The 14,598-nt window shown below is 34.0% G+C and overlaps 1 protein-coding gene across 1 annotated transcript in view; it reads left to right on the top strand.

The window, feature by feature from the left end:
* Nucleotides 1-5,719: 5,719 nt before the first annotated feature.
* LOC114331265 (REPTOR-binding partner) overlaps nucleotides 5,720-14,598 on the top strand; it is a 65,060-nt gene continuing 56,181 nt past the window's right edge. The window contains exon 1 of the mRNA XM_028280774.2: nucleotides 5,720-5,897. Coding sequence (XP_028136575.1) covers nucleotides 5,853-5,897 — 45 coding nt within the window. The 5' untranslated portion in view covers nucleotides 5,720-5,852. The remainder of the gene's footprint in view (nucleotides 5,898-14,598) is intronic.

Here is a 14,598-nt window from a genome sequence, read left to right as displayed (position 1 = left end):
ATGTTTACATTGAATATTGCCAAATTTGTAAAGAATATCCTGTTTGGTTTTGTTTTTTGTTAATTGTGTAGCGAAATTTGTGAAATTGTGATAGCAAATTAAATATGAAGTGGTTTAAACATTGGATACGCCTATGGATGACAGTTTCGCCATCCAGCAGCCATATTATATCACGTGATTTGGAATGCCTAAATTAGGCATTCCAAATCACGTGATATAATATGGCTGCTGGATGGCGAAACTGTCATCCATAGGCGTATCCAATGTTTAAACCACTTCATATTTAATTTGCTATCAAAATTTCGCCACACAATTAACAAAAGAACAAAACCAAACAGGATATTCTTTACAAATTTGTCAATATTCAATGTAAACATTAGATACGCCATGACCACCCCCCTTAACTATGTGTATGGCCATGTCAGTTTAGCCATCCACCGGCCACCACTGACAGTTCATTGGAATCCCTAATTGTTCTTGTCACCCACTCTTCTATGGTTCTTGTTCTTCTTCACTCAGCCTTCAGTTCACCTTCTGTTCATTTGAATGGCCTTAGCTGCTAGGGCTATCCGGTCAGGAGAGATAATAACATGAAATTTGGCAACAGTGGATAGAAGGCCTATAAAATATCTGTTTCTGTTTACATTATGCATTCTGTTAGTGTGTTAAAAACTTTTCCAAGAAAAACCTTCTGTTAGAGAAAAAGTGCTGTGCCAAAATTATTTCCAGGACTTCAAAATATTTGACAAAACACAAAGATAGCGCTAAAAGGAATAGTCCCATGAAAAGGAGAAAATTATAAATAGACACCAACAAGAGAAGACCAATGGCTTCAAATTATGTGATAGTGGATTTTTGTAGTTGCACTTAAAATTAATATATAATAATTGTTATTGGATTTATTACAACGAAAGAGACTCTAAAGAGGTACCGATTAAACCCCGGTTAACTAACGATTGATGTTTAATCTCGATTAAACCCCAGTTAACTAACCGGGTTTAATCGGACATAAAGTAGCGGGCCTAAAATTTTTGATTAAATTTGACAATTTATAACTTTATTATTTGTACTCCGATTTTCAAGATTCTTGCATCAAGAGGTCCCGATTAAACCCCGGTTAGTTAACCGAGGTTTAATCGAGACATAAAGTACCGGGCCTTAGTGGCGGAATTTTGTGCCGGTGAGTGTACCCAGTCAGTGCCGGTTTAACCTAACTTCGGGCCCTGGGAGCTGGAGGTTTAGGGGCCCCATTAATTGCTATTGGTTGTCAGTTTTTTAACAAGAAAACACATGCATTAACTATAAAGGTTTATTGTAAAATCCATAAAATAATTTTTTTTAAACAAGCAAGAAGAATGGCAAACGTAAAAAATAATCCCGGGCCGGCGTAGCTCAGGTGGTATAATAGGTAGTATGTTTGACTCGCGTGCTGGTAGGCCGGGGTTCAAATCCCAGCGTCGGCAAGAACAACTAGAAATGTTTAAATAAATGTCTATATGGGCCCCAGGTCGACTCAGCCTGAATAAAATGAGTACCTTGGGTAAAACCAGGGGTAATAATAGGCGGTTGAAGCGTAGCACTGGCCCTGTTACCATCCTTGTATACCGTAGGCCCTAGATATAGCAGACTACCCGCAGTCAGCGGTATAAAACGGGAGACTATTATTATAAAAAATAATCCAAAAAATACATTTAAAAACATGAATCAAAAACAGAAAGTTTCACAAAACAACACATGACAAACAAAAAAAAAATATTCTAAAAAATACATAAAGACAAAAATTAGATCACTTTATTTTCCTTGACTTGGCATTTGCAAACTGCCATATAATATTATCACAATTCAGTTTCTCCAGTTCTTCATTCTATAAACAATAGTGATAATGCGTCTAGGTTTTCTTGACCCAAATTTAACCTTAAATATGTTTTTATTAGCATATCCCGGGAAGACATCAAAGAACTCCTCTAATAGACACAAGTAAGCTTAAACAACAAGATATAAAAGAATGCCTCCAACATGAACTGCATATGAACTGTAGCAAACTGAACATAGACACCAATGATATTGACGAGCACTGGGATCGACTAAAACATTGCCTACTAGAACCGTGCAAAGAAATACTGAAGACTTCTACAAAAAGAAATAAAGAATGGATGAACGACGAGATACTCAATATGATGGAACAACGGAGACAACATAAGAACAAAGATAACAATAAATAGATAGAAGGGAGATTAACCACCAGATAAGAAGGATGATAAAGCAGGCAAAAGAAAAACACTTTGAAGAGAAATGCAAAGAGATTGAGGACCTTCAAAAAAGATACGATCTATTTAATCTACACAAGAAAGTAAAAGAAATGGCAGGGCTAAGAAAACAAAATCTCACTGGTGCACTTCTGGATAGACACGGGATTACTATAACACAGACCGATGAGAAAGTACAACGCTGGGTAGTATACATAGAACCTGTTCGATGATGAAAGAGGAGACCTGGAAAACATAGAACTTACTTCAGAAGAAATAGGTCCAGATATCACAAAAAAAGAAATAGCACACGCATTAAAAACAATGAAGAACGGAAAAAGCCCTGGGCCTGACATGCTTCCTATCGAATTAATAAAAATTATAGATGAACAGCACATTGTCGATGTTCTAGTTATACTTTTGAACCAAATTTATAGCTCAGGCGTATTACCCAAAGAATGGTTAACGTCGATCTTTGTTTGTCTCGCCAAAAAGAAAAACGCAAGAGAATGCGCCGATTACCGCACCATCAGCTTGATGTCCCATGTGCTGAAGTTGCTACTGAAAGTCATCCATAAGCCCATAACCGAATATATCATAAATTGGACATAGATATTAATGATACACAATTTGGGTTTCGCAAAGGCCTAGGAACATGTGAAGCTCTTTTCTCACTTAATATTCTAATACAAAGGTGCCTAGACGTCAATCAAGATATATATGTCTGTTTTATTGACTATAATAAAGCTTTCGATAAAGTACGACATGAACAATTAATGAATGTCCTAAAATTAATAAAGAAGATAATAAAGCTTTCGATAAAGTACGACATGAACAATTAATGAATGTCCTGAAATTAATAAAGAAGATAGACTGCAATGAATTCAGGATCATATCATAACAGTTGTCAGAGGAAATTGAAATTAGACGTGGGGTGAGACAGGGATGCGTATTGTCTCCAGTTCTCTTTCATGCCTACTCAGAAATGATCCTAAAACAAGCTCTTGAGGGTGAAACAGCTGGAATAAAGGTGAACGGAGTTCCCATTAACAATATTAGATATATGCGGATGACACTATGTCGTCTTAGCCGAAAATATTGAAGATCTTCAGAGACTGGTTAACAGAATAGCGACATATAGCCAAGAATACGGTTTAACAATGAACATCAAGAAGACAAAATTTATGAGAATATCTAAAACTCAAAGAAATAACGAGAATCTCCCCATAAACGGAACCAACGTCGAACAAGTAGACCAATATGTATATCTTGGAATAATTATCAACTCCACAAATGATTACTTCCAGGAGATTAAAATTAGAATATAAAATAAGGCTAGAGCGAATTTTAACAAAATGAGAAAAGTGCTCTGCACAAGAGATCTAAGGTTAGAGCTAAGAATAAGGTTGGATAGGTATGCTACGTTTTCTCGACTCTGTTTTACGGAATGGAAGCTTGGACCTTGAATGCGGCATCAATGAAAAAACTGGAATCATTCGAGATGTGGGTATATAGAAGAATTCTAAAAATATCATGGACAGAACACGTCACAAACAAAGAGGTTCTGAGAAAGATGAATAAAGAAATGGAAGTCTTAAATACAATTAAAACCAGAAAATAGGAATATCTCGGACATATTACACGTAGAGAGAGATACAACTTGCTCCAACTCATTATGCAGGGAAAGATTCAAGGAAAAAGAAGCATAGGGAGACGCAGAATATCGTGGCTGCGCAACCTGAGGGAATGGTACGGATGTACATCAAACGAACGTGCAGCCGTCTCTAAGGTCCGAATAGCTATGATGATTGCCGAGCTCCGTCGCGGAGATGGCACTTGAAGAAGAAGAAGTAGATGTCATTATTCTTTTCAAAGCCTAAAAAGACCGCTCGCCTGACGCATTAGAAATGGGAAAGTTGCCTTTACATCCTGGATGACATCAAATTTTTCATAAAATGTATGTTTATTTAAATTTTGGCATAACGTTACAAAATGGGTAATTTCATTATGCAAGTTCTCTTTGGTTTCATCAACATCTTTTTTATATTTCTCGTATGAAGTATTAATTGACGTCTTGACTTCTTTATCTAGCGTAAAAGAACCTCTAAAAGCTGATGTACACCCTTGTAGAATTCAATTCTCTTTAAAGATCTTGAGTATCTAATATTGTCGCATATAACATTAAATAGGTACTTCAATTCTGAATATCTTTTGCCCTTTTAAAATGATTTGACTTTCACCTGCTTCTTCGAAAAATGTTTTTATTTTCTTTATTCTCTGGAGGTCATTGAGATATCCTCGCCTTCACAAAAGAAAGTTTTCGCTTCTTGTTCAATTTCTTAAGTCTTCAAACTTATTTCTTACGTCTTCAACAAAGCTCAAAAGAGATGCCATTAATTCTATCCCAATTGACACGTTCTACGTTTAAGTCCACAGTTTCTCACGTTTTGCTTGTTGCATTTACTCGTTCCAAAATTCTTGCCCAAATCAGTGTCAATAAAGCTGTCTCAAAGGTATCCATTTTATTGTACAGTGACTTGGCTTCAACTTCTATTATTTATTATTGCACTGGAAAAAATATGTTTGATGGATCCGTAGTTTTTAAATAATGCATTTACAGCGTCAAATCGGGCGGACCATCTAGTTTCAATTATTCTTTTTACACCACATTTGCCGCTTTCTTTCAGTAAATTCCACCTTTGAGGAGAAGCCGAAAAAACGTGTAGATACTTTGAACAGTTCTGAAATAACTAGTTGCTTCCAAGCTGGATTCACATGCAAAATTCACTACAATTCGAGACATCTTTCTGACAACTTTCTGTAGTTTTTGGAAAAGGGCCCCGCCACAAACATTGACACGGGGCCCCTGTGGGGCTAGGCTACGCCACTGTGTATAGGCGTGAAGAAATATAACAATAGAACATAGGTGTTTGCAGTGTATTGGCGTATGCTATTATTTTCGGAAAATATGTAGATTATTTAGCGATTTTATTTTTTATAAGTAAAAAGAACTGGCCCTTTCGGGCCCCTCCGGGGCCCGGGGCCCGGGGCCCATAATGCGCCCAGTGGATAAACCGGCACTGTACCCAGTGTACCTATATGGTAAATCTAGATTGTTTACCTTTTCTTTTAAAATATTTCTATTATATTAAATTAGTAATAAGTGTATTTCGTTTATTAATGACTGTGTCTATTATCTAACTAGATTAAATAATATTTTGTGTTAAGATAATCAAATATAAGTCAATTAAAAATTGTAGGACAACTTTCCGTTGTAGGACAATATTTATAACTAGGCCCTCTATTTGACAGCTCGACAGTGCTGCCACATCTATTATGACGGCCATGTTTTGTCATAGAGTAAAAATACTAATTTCTTATTCTGTGATTTTATGATGGAAGACCCAAGTTAGGTTACACTATTGTCTAAGAGATGGCAGAGAAAGTTGTTTCATTTATCGACTAATGACGTCATCACACAAGGAAAATAATATTAGGTGACCTTGTAATGTTTGTAAATAACATAGACACGTTGAGCTGTTTTTGTGTTGATTGAGTGCTTTATTTGCAAGTTTCAGAAGTTGTCTTTAGAAGCTAATTACCACAATGAATTTTGAAGAAATGGCAGTCATTGAAGAACACAGTGTTTGCGTAAGTTAGCCATGACAACTAGTTTTAAAGTTAAAATTAAGTAATCATTTGTATCACACCATGGTCTGGTGATATCTAGGCATGCTCGTCAACATTCTTTTCTCGTTTGTTTCATTAATCGATAATTTCTAACATAATTTTGGTTGTTGTTACGTACATATAATAGTAATAAAACCTTTTTGTATAAAAGTTGGTCATTTTTAAAAACATCTAAAGGTATTCCAAATTAAATAATTTAAAGAGGCACTGCTTTGGGTGATAGCTATAGTGCGCATGCTCGAGAGCAGAACAAAATTTAAATTGAACTGAAACTGATAATGATTTAATTATGCCAATAAAATTTAATATGTTTGATCCTCTATTACATTTGATAACGTGAAAACTTAATGTAAATCATTAAAAACATAGAATTGAAATTTTACAAATAAAACTATTCTGGTTATAATCCAGTATTTATTTTTGTTACAGAGAGGATCCCATAATAAGATAGAACTGCATGGATCTATGCAATGGATAAAAATGATTTGAAATGTAATTTAGTATGTTAAAAATTATAAAAAAAAACTAGGGGTGTCCGATATAATTTTATCCAGACTCTAATCTAATGATAAAATAACTTTGTTTTATAAATTTAAAAAAATATTCAGATATTCTTTTAGATTTTTTTGGATGATTTGAAACAAAAAAGGTCTTCTGTAATTTTTCTCTTAAGTTGAATAATTTGATCGTTTTCGAGTTATAAAAATTTTAAAGCACTAGTGCACCTTAAAGTAGCATTTTTAATGCTCGTATAGAGTGCTGAAAATTGCATTTTTAACACGGTTGTAGAAAAACAATTTAAAACTGAGAAAAAGAATGAAAAATGACAATTTTCAAGGCTAAAAAACAAGTAAAAAAGAATGTGTGTACTTTGTACACAGGTAAGTTATTTATACTTCTATTATATGATTTCAAAGAAATCAATATATTTACTTTAAACAGTTTTTTTGTATTGTATTTAAATATTAAACTAATTTTAGAAAGAGAAAAGAATACCAAAAATTAAAAAAAAAGAATATGAATTGTCCGGATTTGAACGCGGGACCTCTCGATCTGTAGGCGACTGCTCTACCGATGAGCTACCACCTTTGTGTATACATACGATCATTTCTCGGACATAATTACAATCATGGTGATCAAGATCACCAATCATAGATCAAGTGAATAAACATTTTCAATAATACTTACATTATCTTACTCCCGAGGAAGACAAATCCAAAGACACAAAAATTATAATAAATATATTTACTAAGAACACTAATATATTTTTTTCATACCTTACTTGTGCTGATACATACATAACTTGAAAGATTTAGCAACGAACTCCATACTGTCTGTGTGCGCATGCGCCCAGAATAATAAAAATTCACTCTCAATCGTGCCTAAAGAAGTATAACTTCAAAAATATTATTTTTGTAATCATCAACTACCTAAGTTCAAACCTTCTGCTATCAGGTCCCGATAAGAATTTTTGCCATGTTTTATTCTAAAATATATATTTTTTTAATTGTTAATGAGGAAGGTTCTTTATGGGAAGACATGCGATGGGGCTGCATTAACAACTAAAAACAATGCTTTAAAATGAAATCAGTTCAGAATACTTCTTATCAAGAACTGATAGAATAATGTTTGAACTTGAATTTAGGTATTTTGTAATTTCAAAAATGATATTTTTTACTTTTATGTTTATGAGCCTTGAAAATCGTCATCTTTCGTTTTTTTTTAAGTTTTAATTTGTTTATAACTCGAAAATGAACAGAGAAAAATTACAAAAGGCCTTTTTTGTTTCGAATGATTCAAAAAGTCTCAAATAATATCTGCCAGGGCTAATTTTTTTTTTTTATAAAAGAAGTCATTTTTTAATTACTAATTAATTGTAGTCATAAGTCATAACAAAATTATATCGGGCACCCTTTGTTTTTTATATTTGTTAACATACTAAATTACATATAAAATAATTTTTATCCATTAGACAGATCAGTGTATTTTGTCCTTGTATCGTATCTTAGACTATATGGGGCCTCTTAATGTTTTAATTTTGTACATAATACAGAAAATGTGTACATAGTCATCAAAAAAAAGTTCAATTTCAAAGGTCAAAAAGTTCAACGGTTCAAATTTCAAAAAAAGTTCTGGTGAAAAACTTCAACGTAGGAACCTGTAGTTTGATTAGAGCTTCCTGGAGAATGGGAAGGCATACTGCGAATAGGTTTGCAGTTAAGTTAGCTGTCATTAGTTGATTGTGAATAAGTTGGCTTAGAATGTTGGTAAATGTTCGGAACAGATGAAGAGTGTGCAAATTGGTTACATTGTTGTTGATTCAAACTAAATTTCAAATCAAACCCCCCAGTTGGCTGCTTACACAAAAAATTTTCTGTTTAGCCATGAGTTTAATTCCTGCATTATTTTTTTTACTGTAGCCTTTATTTGGTAAAAGCAATCATGTTTTTCTTTTTGGTTCTTCTCGTCTTTCATTTTTTTCAACAGTCTCATGTCCTCTATGTTTAGAGTTTAATGTGTTCAGGGTGTTTCATTAATAATTGTCCATCTAGTAACTGGAGAAACCTTAGTACAAAATACGAAGATTTAACCTAAAACACTTAAATAAAATATGTCGTTCCTTACTGAGTTACTGAGTTTTGTCTAAAAATTTAAAATCTATTTTTGCTCAGCATTTTAAAACTATTCGATGCATCCTTTTCATACGTGGAAGGAAGTATAGGTACTGTACAAAGTACTAAATTATGTTAAACAAACGTTTCTGGCTATTACCAGAGGCGTACTACGGGGGAAAGTGAATGGTTGACCCTTTCCAAATTCTACGCCACTAACGGAATTGCTATTTTAGTCCAATATTTGGATTCTCACATACTTTCTATGAAATAATGTACTCTTCATTCGTAACGATAAGTCAGTAGTTTTCGAGATATTTGAAGTTGAAAATGCAACGGCACAGCTACTTTTGTTAATGTGTTGTGTCCCTTCATTTTTAACTTCAAATATTTCGAAAAATAATGATTTTTTCGTTACGAATGAAGGGTATATTATTTACATAGAAGGTATTGGAGAATCTAAAAGTAATGCTAAAATAGCAATTCCATCAGTGGTGTCGAATTTGGAAAGGGTCAACCATTCACTTTTCCCGTACGCCTCTGGTAGTAGCCACAAAACGTTCATTTAACATCCAATAGTAGGGTGGACAGTATGTATCTACACTTTTTGACAAGTATAATAAGGATATTTGAAATTCTTTTAAAGTACTGGGTACAAAACTGTTTTAAAGTCTAAATCAAACATAAGTACCTATTACATAAATATTAACTATTTGTATCTAGTACTTTAAAAGTATTTGACATATCCTTATCATACTTGGCAGAAGGTGTAGGTACTGTACACCATACTAAAATATGTTAAATAAACCTTTCTGGCTACTACCAGAGCCGTACGACAGGGGAAATGAATGGTCGACCCTTCCCACGTTTTACGCCACTGGCGGAATTACTATTTTAGTGCAATTTTTGGATTCTCCAACACTTTATGTAAATAACGTACTCTTATTCGTACCGATAAAATCATTAGTTTTCGAGATATTTGAAGTTAAAAATGAAGGGGTACAATACATTAATCAACATAGCTTTGCCGTTTCATTTTCAACTTCAAATATCTCGAAAACTAATGACTTTATCGTTACGAATGAAGAGTACATTATTTTCATAGAAAGTATTGGAGAATCCAAATATTGGACTAAAATAGCAATTCCGCCAGTGGCGTAGAATTTGGAAAGGGCCAACCATTCACTTTCCCCCGTCGTACGCCTCTGGTAATAGCCAGAAACGTTTGTTTAACATAATTTAGTAGTTTGTATAGTACCTATACTTCCTGCCAAGTATGAAAAGTTGTCGAATTGTTTTAAAATGCTGAAAGCAAACATAGTTTTTAAATTTTTTAACTCAGTAAGGAACCACATTTTATTTAAGTGTTTTAGGTTAAATCTTCGTATTTTGTGCTAAGGTTTCTCCAGTTACTAGATATATGGACAATTATTAATGAAACACCCTGTATTGAGTCTTGGCCATCAACTACACAATATCTGGAATGAGAATGTTGCTGAAAAACTTCTACGAAAGCGAAAAACTACTACGTAGCGTAGTGTGCTGTGGCGTTTCTTCAACAACACGGCCTCCTTGACGAACCAGGTGATTCTCAACCGTGCCATCGTTGTAGAAGTGCCATGCAGCAAGAAGACACGAAGAGATCGACGTGGAGAATCGAGGCTATTTCCTCGTTGTCCTCGCAAGGGCTGCCAAGTAACGTTCGTTAGGGTAATAAATTTTTTATTATACTGATCTCAACAACAGGACCAATTCGAAGTTGTCCCTATACGATATTTTGGAAATAGTTTTCTTCTTCGTGGAAGATATTTCATTAAATACGACAGTTAATCTAATGAGAAAGTCAGTGGATATGGCGAGAAATTTGTACACCCATCGCATCGAAAAGAGACCCGAAAAGATTCGCTGGTCGCCGAAAATACAACCGAGGACTCATGCTGAAAGTAAATGGTGGTACAGAATCGTAGGACAGCGATGCTGAAGAGAAAAACCAATGGAATGACGGTCTCTATTATCCATAGGTAAGTTGCAGCAAGTTCCGTCAGCCATTCTTAGTGATGTTAGAAGAGAATATTCTCGAGAACGAGAATATTCTCGAGAATATTATTGGCCAGAAAATTCTCTCGAGAATATTCTCGGCAAAATTTTTCTATATTTTCAAAAACCGAAACAAAAATAAAAACTAGATACGGGTCAAATTATTATAATTTAAAAAATATGTAGGTATATTGTTTTTGCCAATCCCATGAACCACTAGCAAGTGTGTTGACAGTGTCAATATTTATTGTTTTGGTGCAATATTAACATTCAAATATTTAGAATGGTGTTCATTTAAGCAACTTTAAAATATGGTGATAAGTCGGCTGAAATAATGGCAGATTTGGCACTTTATCGGTCTAAGGAGGGATTTTTTGGAAAATCGTACGTTGTAAAGTCAATTGAAAAACTAGACTTAATCATTTGGTGAAAAGGTACATGTTTCGGAAAAAAATTAACTAAAATAGTAGTTGATATATTATTAAGCATGCTTTCATCCAGTGCAGCGACTGAAAGAAGTTTCAGTACTTATGGTTTTTTTATCCATTCTAAAAGAAACCGACTCACTGCTGAACGGGCTCGTAAGGTAACTTTTATTGCTCACAATTTAAAATTGTTAGACGTAGATCAATCCATGACTGAGCTGGCCACACGTGAAAAACAAAATTCCACAACTCATCAGTACATTGAAATGCAGATTGTAGATGACTAGGATGAGCTAATGATAGAAATAGATTCTGAATCTGAGGTTTCATCTTTTATCATACCACATCGATCATTTGCTGTTAAGAAGAAAATTTCATTTTTTTATCAAAGAAATGTTGTGTTTTCTGTTGTTTTTATATTTTTTTATATACAAAGGACACTGTTGTTTCGTCTCATAATTTTGTATATAAGATCATGATTTTTAAAACCTTATTTTTCATCTTCAACAATATTCTTAAGTGCGTCACGGGGTTCATTCTCAGAAAATTCTCCATATCGAGAATATTCTCCGATTTTTCATTCTCGAGAATTTTCCAACACTACACACAATGGATCCAGCATGGTTAGATGCAAAGATCCGCATCATAAAGAAAATGCGAGGAGTACCACGTCAACATTTCCAGTCTCACCTGGATGACTACTGCTGCAGAATTTTTCCTGAAAGATGAAGAGGTAAATTCGCAAAATTTTCGCATTTTTTAACATTTGTTTATTAAATTATGAAATGTTCTAGTACTAAAAGTTACTCTTACTTTATGTCGGTAAAATACACCGCTTTTTAGAAAAAAAATTTCAAATGATTTTTCTAGAAAATGGTGCATCCTACAGACTTAAAGCAAGAGTACCTTTTAGTACTAGAATACCTCACAATTTAATAATCCAGTGTCAAAAATGCTTAAAAGTTAAAGACAAAAAAGTTATGCGATAAAATAACCGTTGTCGTTCCCAAAAAGGACGCACCGGTACTAGAAATTCGCAATTTATGGAGTCGATTCATCTCGAGAAGATAATCAGTTTTCAGAGGTGTAACCAGGATGATCCTAAGGGGGGTTACAACTACTTGATGGTCTGTGGGGGGCAGTGGCGGCCCGTGAGGTAGTGCCATAGAGCCATGGCACTACCTTGCTAACTATGCAGAAACATATTTTTTATCTTAAAAACATTTTAATGCCCGTTTATTTTTTTTGTGAATATTTCTCTTTATTTTTATAAATTATATCAAATCTGGCAACTGTGTAGCGCAATGCAAATCTACCGACTCTGGCCACCCACAGCTGACCGGATAAAGGATGAAAATCATAAAAATCCCAGTGCCGAACGGCATAGTGGCTCGTGAGAAAAGAGAAAGATTGTATGAGCATCCTGTGTAAGTGACAGAGAGAGAGCGGTATTGCACTTTTAACATACGTTTAAATTGGAGTCTCCGTGCCAGGCTCGAAATCTCGAAAAGGAAGTTAGTGGATCTTAAGATACAATGTTTTAGATCTACATATTTCTAGTTTCTTTACGCGTTCGCTTGACGCTATTGTGTTTATTGTCTACTACTGTATTGTATATTTGTGTTTATACTCTACTATATTTTTTAATTTGTAATTATTAGTTAGTGCGTTGTGATCGTGGGTGTCCTAGGTATAAAAATAATATTTTGATTATTTTCTACGTTTAATTTATTTATTGACAATGAATCAAATTAGTATATTAAAAAACTCTTTTGGTGGTTTTTCGTTAGGAAAAAAAACTACAAATTAAAGAACTCGGTCGGCCTTTACCCGATTTAAAAATTTAAAAACAAAGTGGAAATGGACAAAAACTTCGCTGTCGTAAGTTTAATAAAATTATTTATGATAAAAATAGCTGGTTGTGTGGTTGCGAACAAACTAATAAACTCTTCTGTTTTGTATGCGTTTTGTTTGGAGGTGACGAGACTTGGTCAAACAAAGGCACCGATGATCTTGTACATATATGGGAGAAATTGAAATCCCATGAAAAATCTAAAGTGCACATGAATAACGTTTTTAGCTTTTCAATGCTTGGTAAGTTAAATATAAAAACCCAATTAAATTCAGCTTATCGTGATACTCTATTTATATTTTATATCCTTTTTGATCATATCGTAAAACCGCCACAAAAAATTTAGGCAGCTGCCCGGATTCTGGCACTACCTTCCTAAAGTTATACGAGCCGCCACTGGTGGGGGGTATGGAATAGTAATGCTGTTAAGCGTATAGAGCTCAAAGTACATCCAAATGGGGACGGGGGTTATAGTTATAACCCCCAAACCCCCCCTGGTTACGCCTATGTTAGTTTTCGTTTTTCTAAATAGAAGCGTTCTGGGCCCTGATTCTAAATCAAATTTCGACCAAAAACAAGTCGCTTTCAATATGGCGACGGTTGAAATGCGATTGTGCGAGCCTTGTGGATTTTAGTTGAACTAACGATGTGACGTCATGAAATAGCGACTATCGAAATTAATAGCGACTTAAAAAGGGTGTTGATATTATAATTTCGACTGTCGAAATTATTTGACACGGAGATGAATGAATGGCCAAAAGCGAGGTTAGGTTTAGTTTAGATGTGTTTTGTTTATTTCTTGCAAGGAAAACTAAAGCAAAAGGTATTTTAATATAGCTGGGTTTAATTGAAATTTGCTTTTTTTGAGGAATAGATAGAATAGTATTAAATTAGAAATATAATAATTGAGAATGTCCACAACATGAATCATCAACTCAATGAAAGATGTAAGGTAATAATCTGGGAAAATTAGTAAAAAACAAGGAAAATTAATTACCAGCTATTTTATTGCTGGACATGCTGAAATCAAATCTTAAGATTTCCTATATTAGTAATATAGCTGTGCAAAGTCCACAGAAAGTGTGCTATTTTGTTTATAAACAAATTAGCGCTCCGAAATCTTTTTTTTATTATTGCTCTATAACTCCGAAAATTTTAACTTTAAACCAAAACACACATAAAAATTGACAGTAATTTAATTCTGCACATTGATAATTTATTCCAATTTCCTTCGACGGAAATTTTCCTCGGAAAATTCGGGTTTTCCAAACAAAATCTTTAATTTTCAACTAAAATTTGAGGGAAGTAATTATTTATCAATAATTAAATAATTTGGTGACAGTGACATAAATCTTTTTTGTTATGAGTGTCTTGAAGATATGAAAATTTGTATGTACAAAGAGGACCGGAATTAAAAGGTATCTAATGGTTCAAAGATTAAAATCCTGTTGTTTATAACTCTGTCGCAAATGCCGGTCAAATTTGAGCGGTTATACCTGGAATCACTCCTCGCAATTCAATTTGTTTTTCTTCGAAAAGGACACAGAAGCCGTGCCCTTTTCAACAGCGTTAACTTAATTTAATTTAATCTAATATTTTCTGAGGGGTTCTATTTGTTTATAAGCCAAAAAATTGTTTCTTTATAACATTCCTGAGACCGCTCAAATGGTCCAATTTCAATCCTGTAAGGTACGTTGAATAGGTATAGTACTTTTTTATACGAAAATCATAGTTAT

This window comes from Diabrotica virgifera, chromosome 4, assembly GCF_917563875.1.
Source record: "Diabrotica virgifera virgifera chromosome 4, PGI_DIABVI_V3a".
NCBI lineage: Eukaryota > Metazoa > Arthropoda > Insecta > Coleoptera > Chrysomelidae > Diabrotica > Diabrotica virgifera.
Note: the sequence above shows the minus strand (reverse complement) of the source record. Positions and strands in the feature narration are given on the sequence as shown.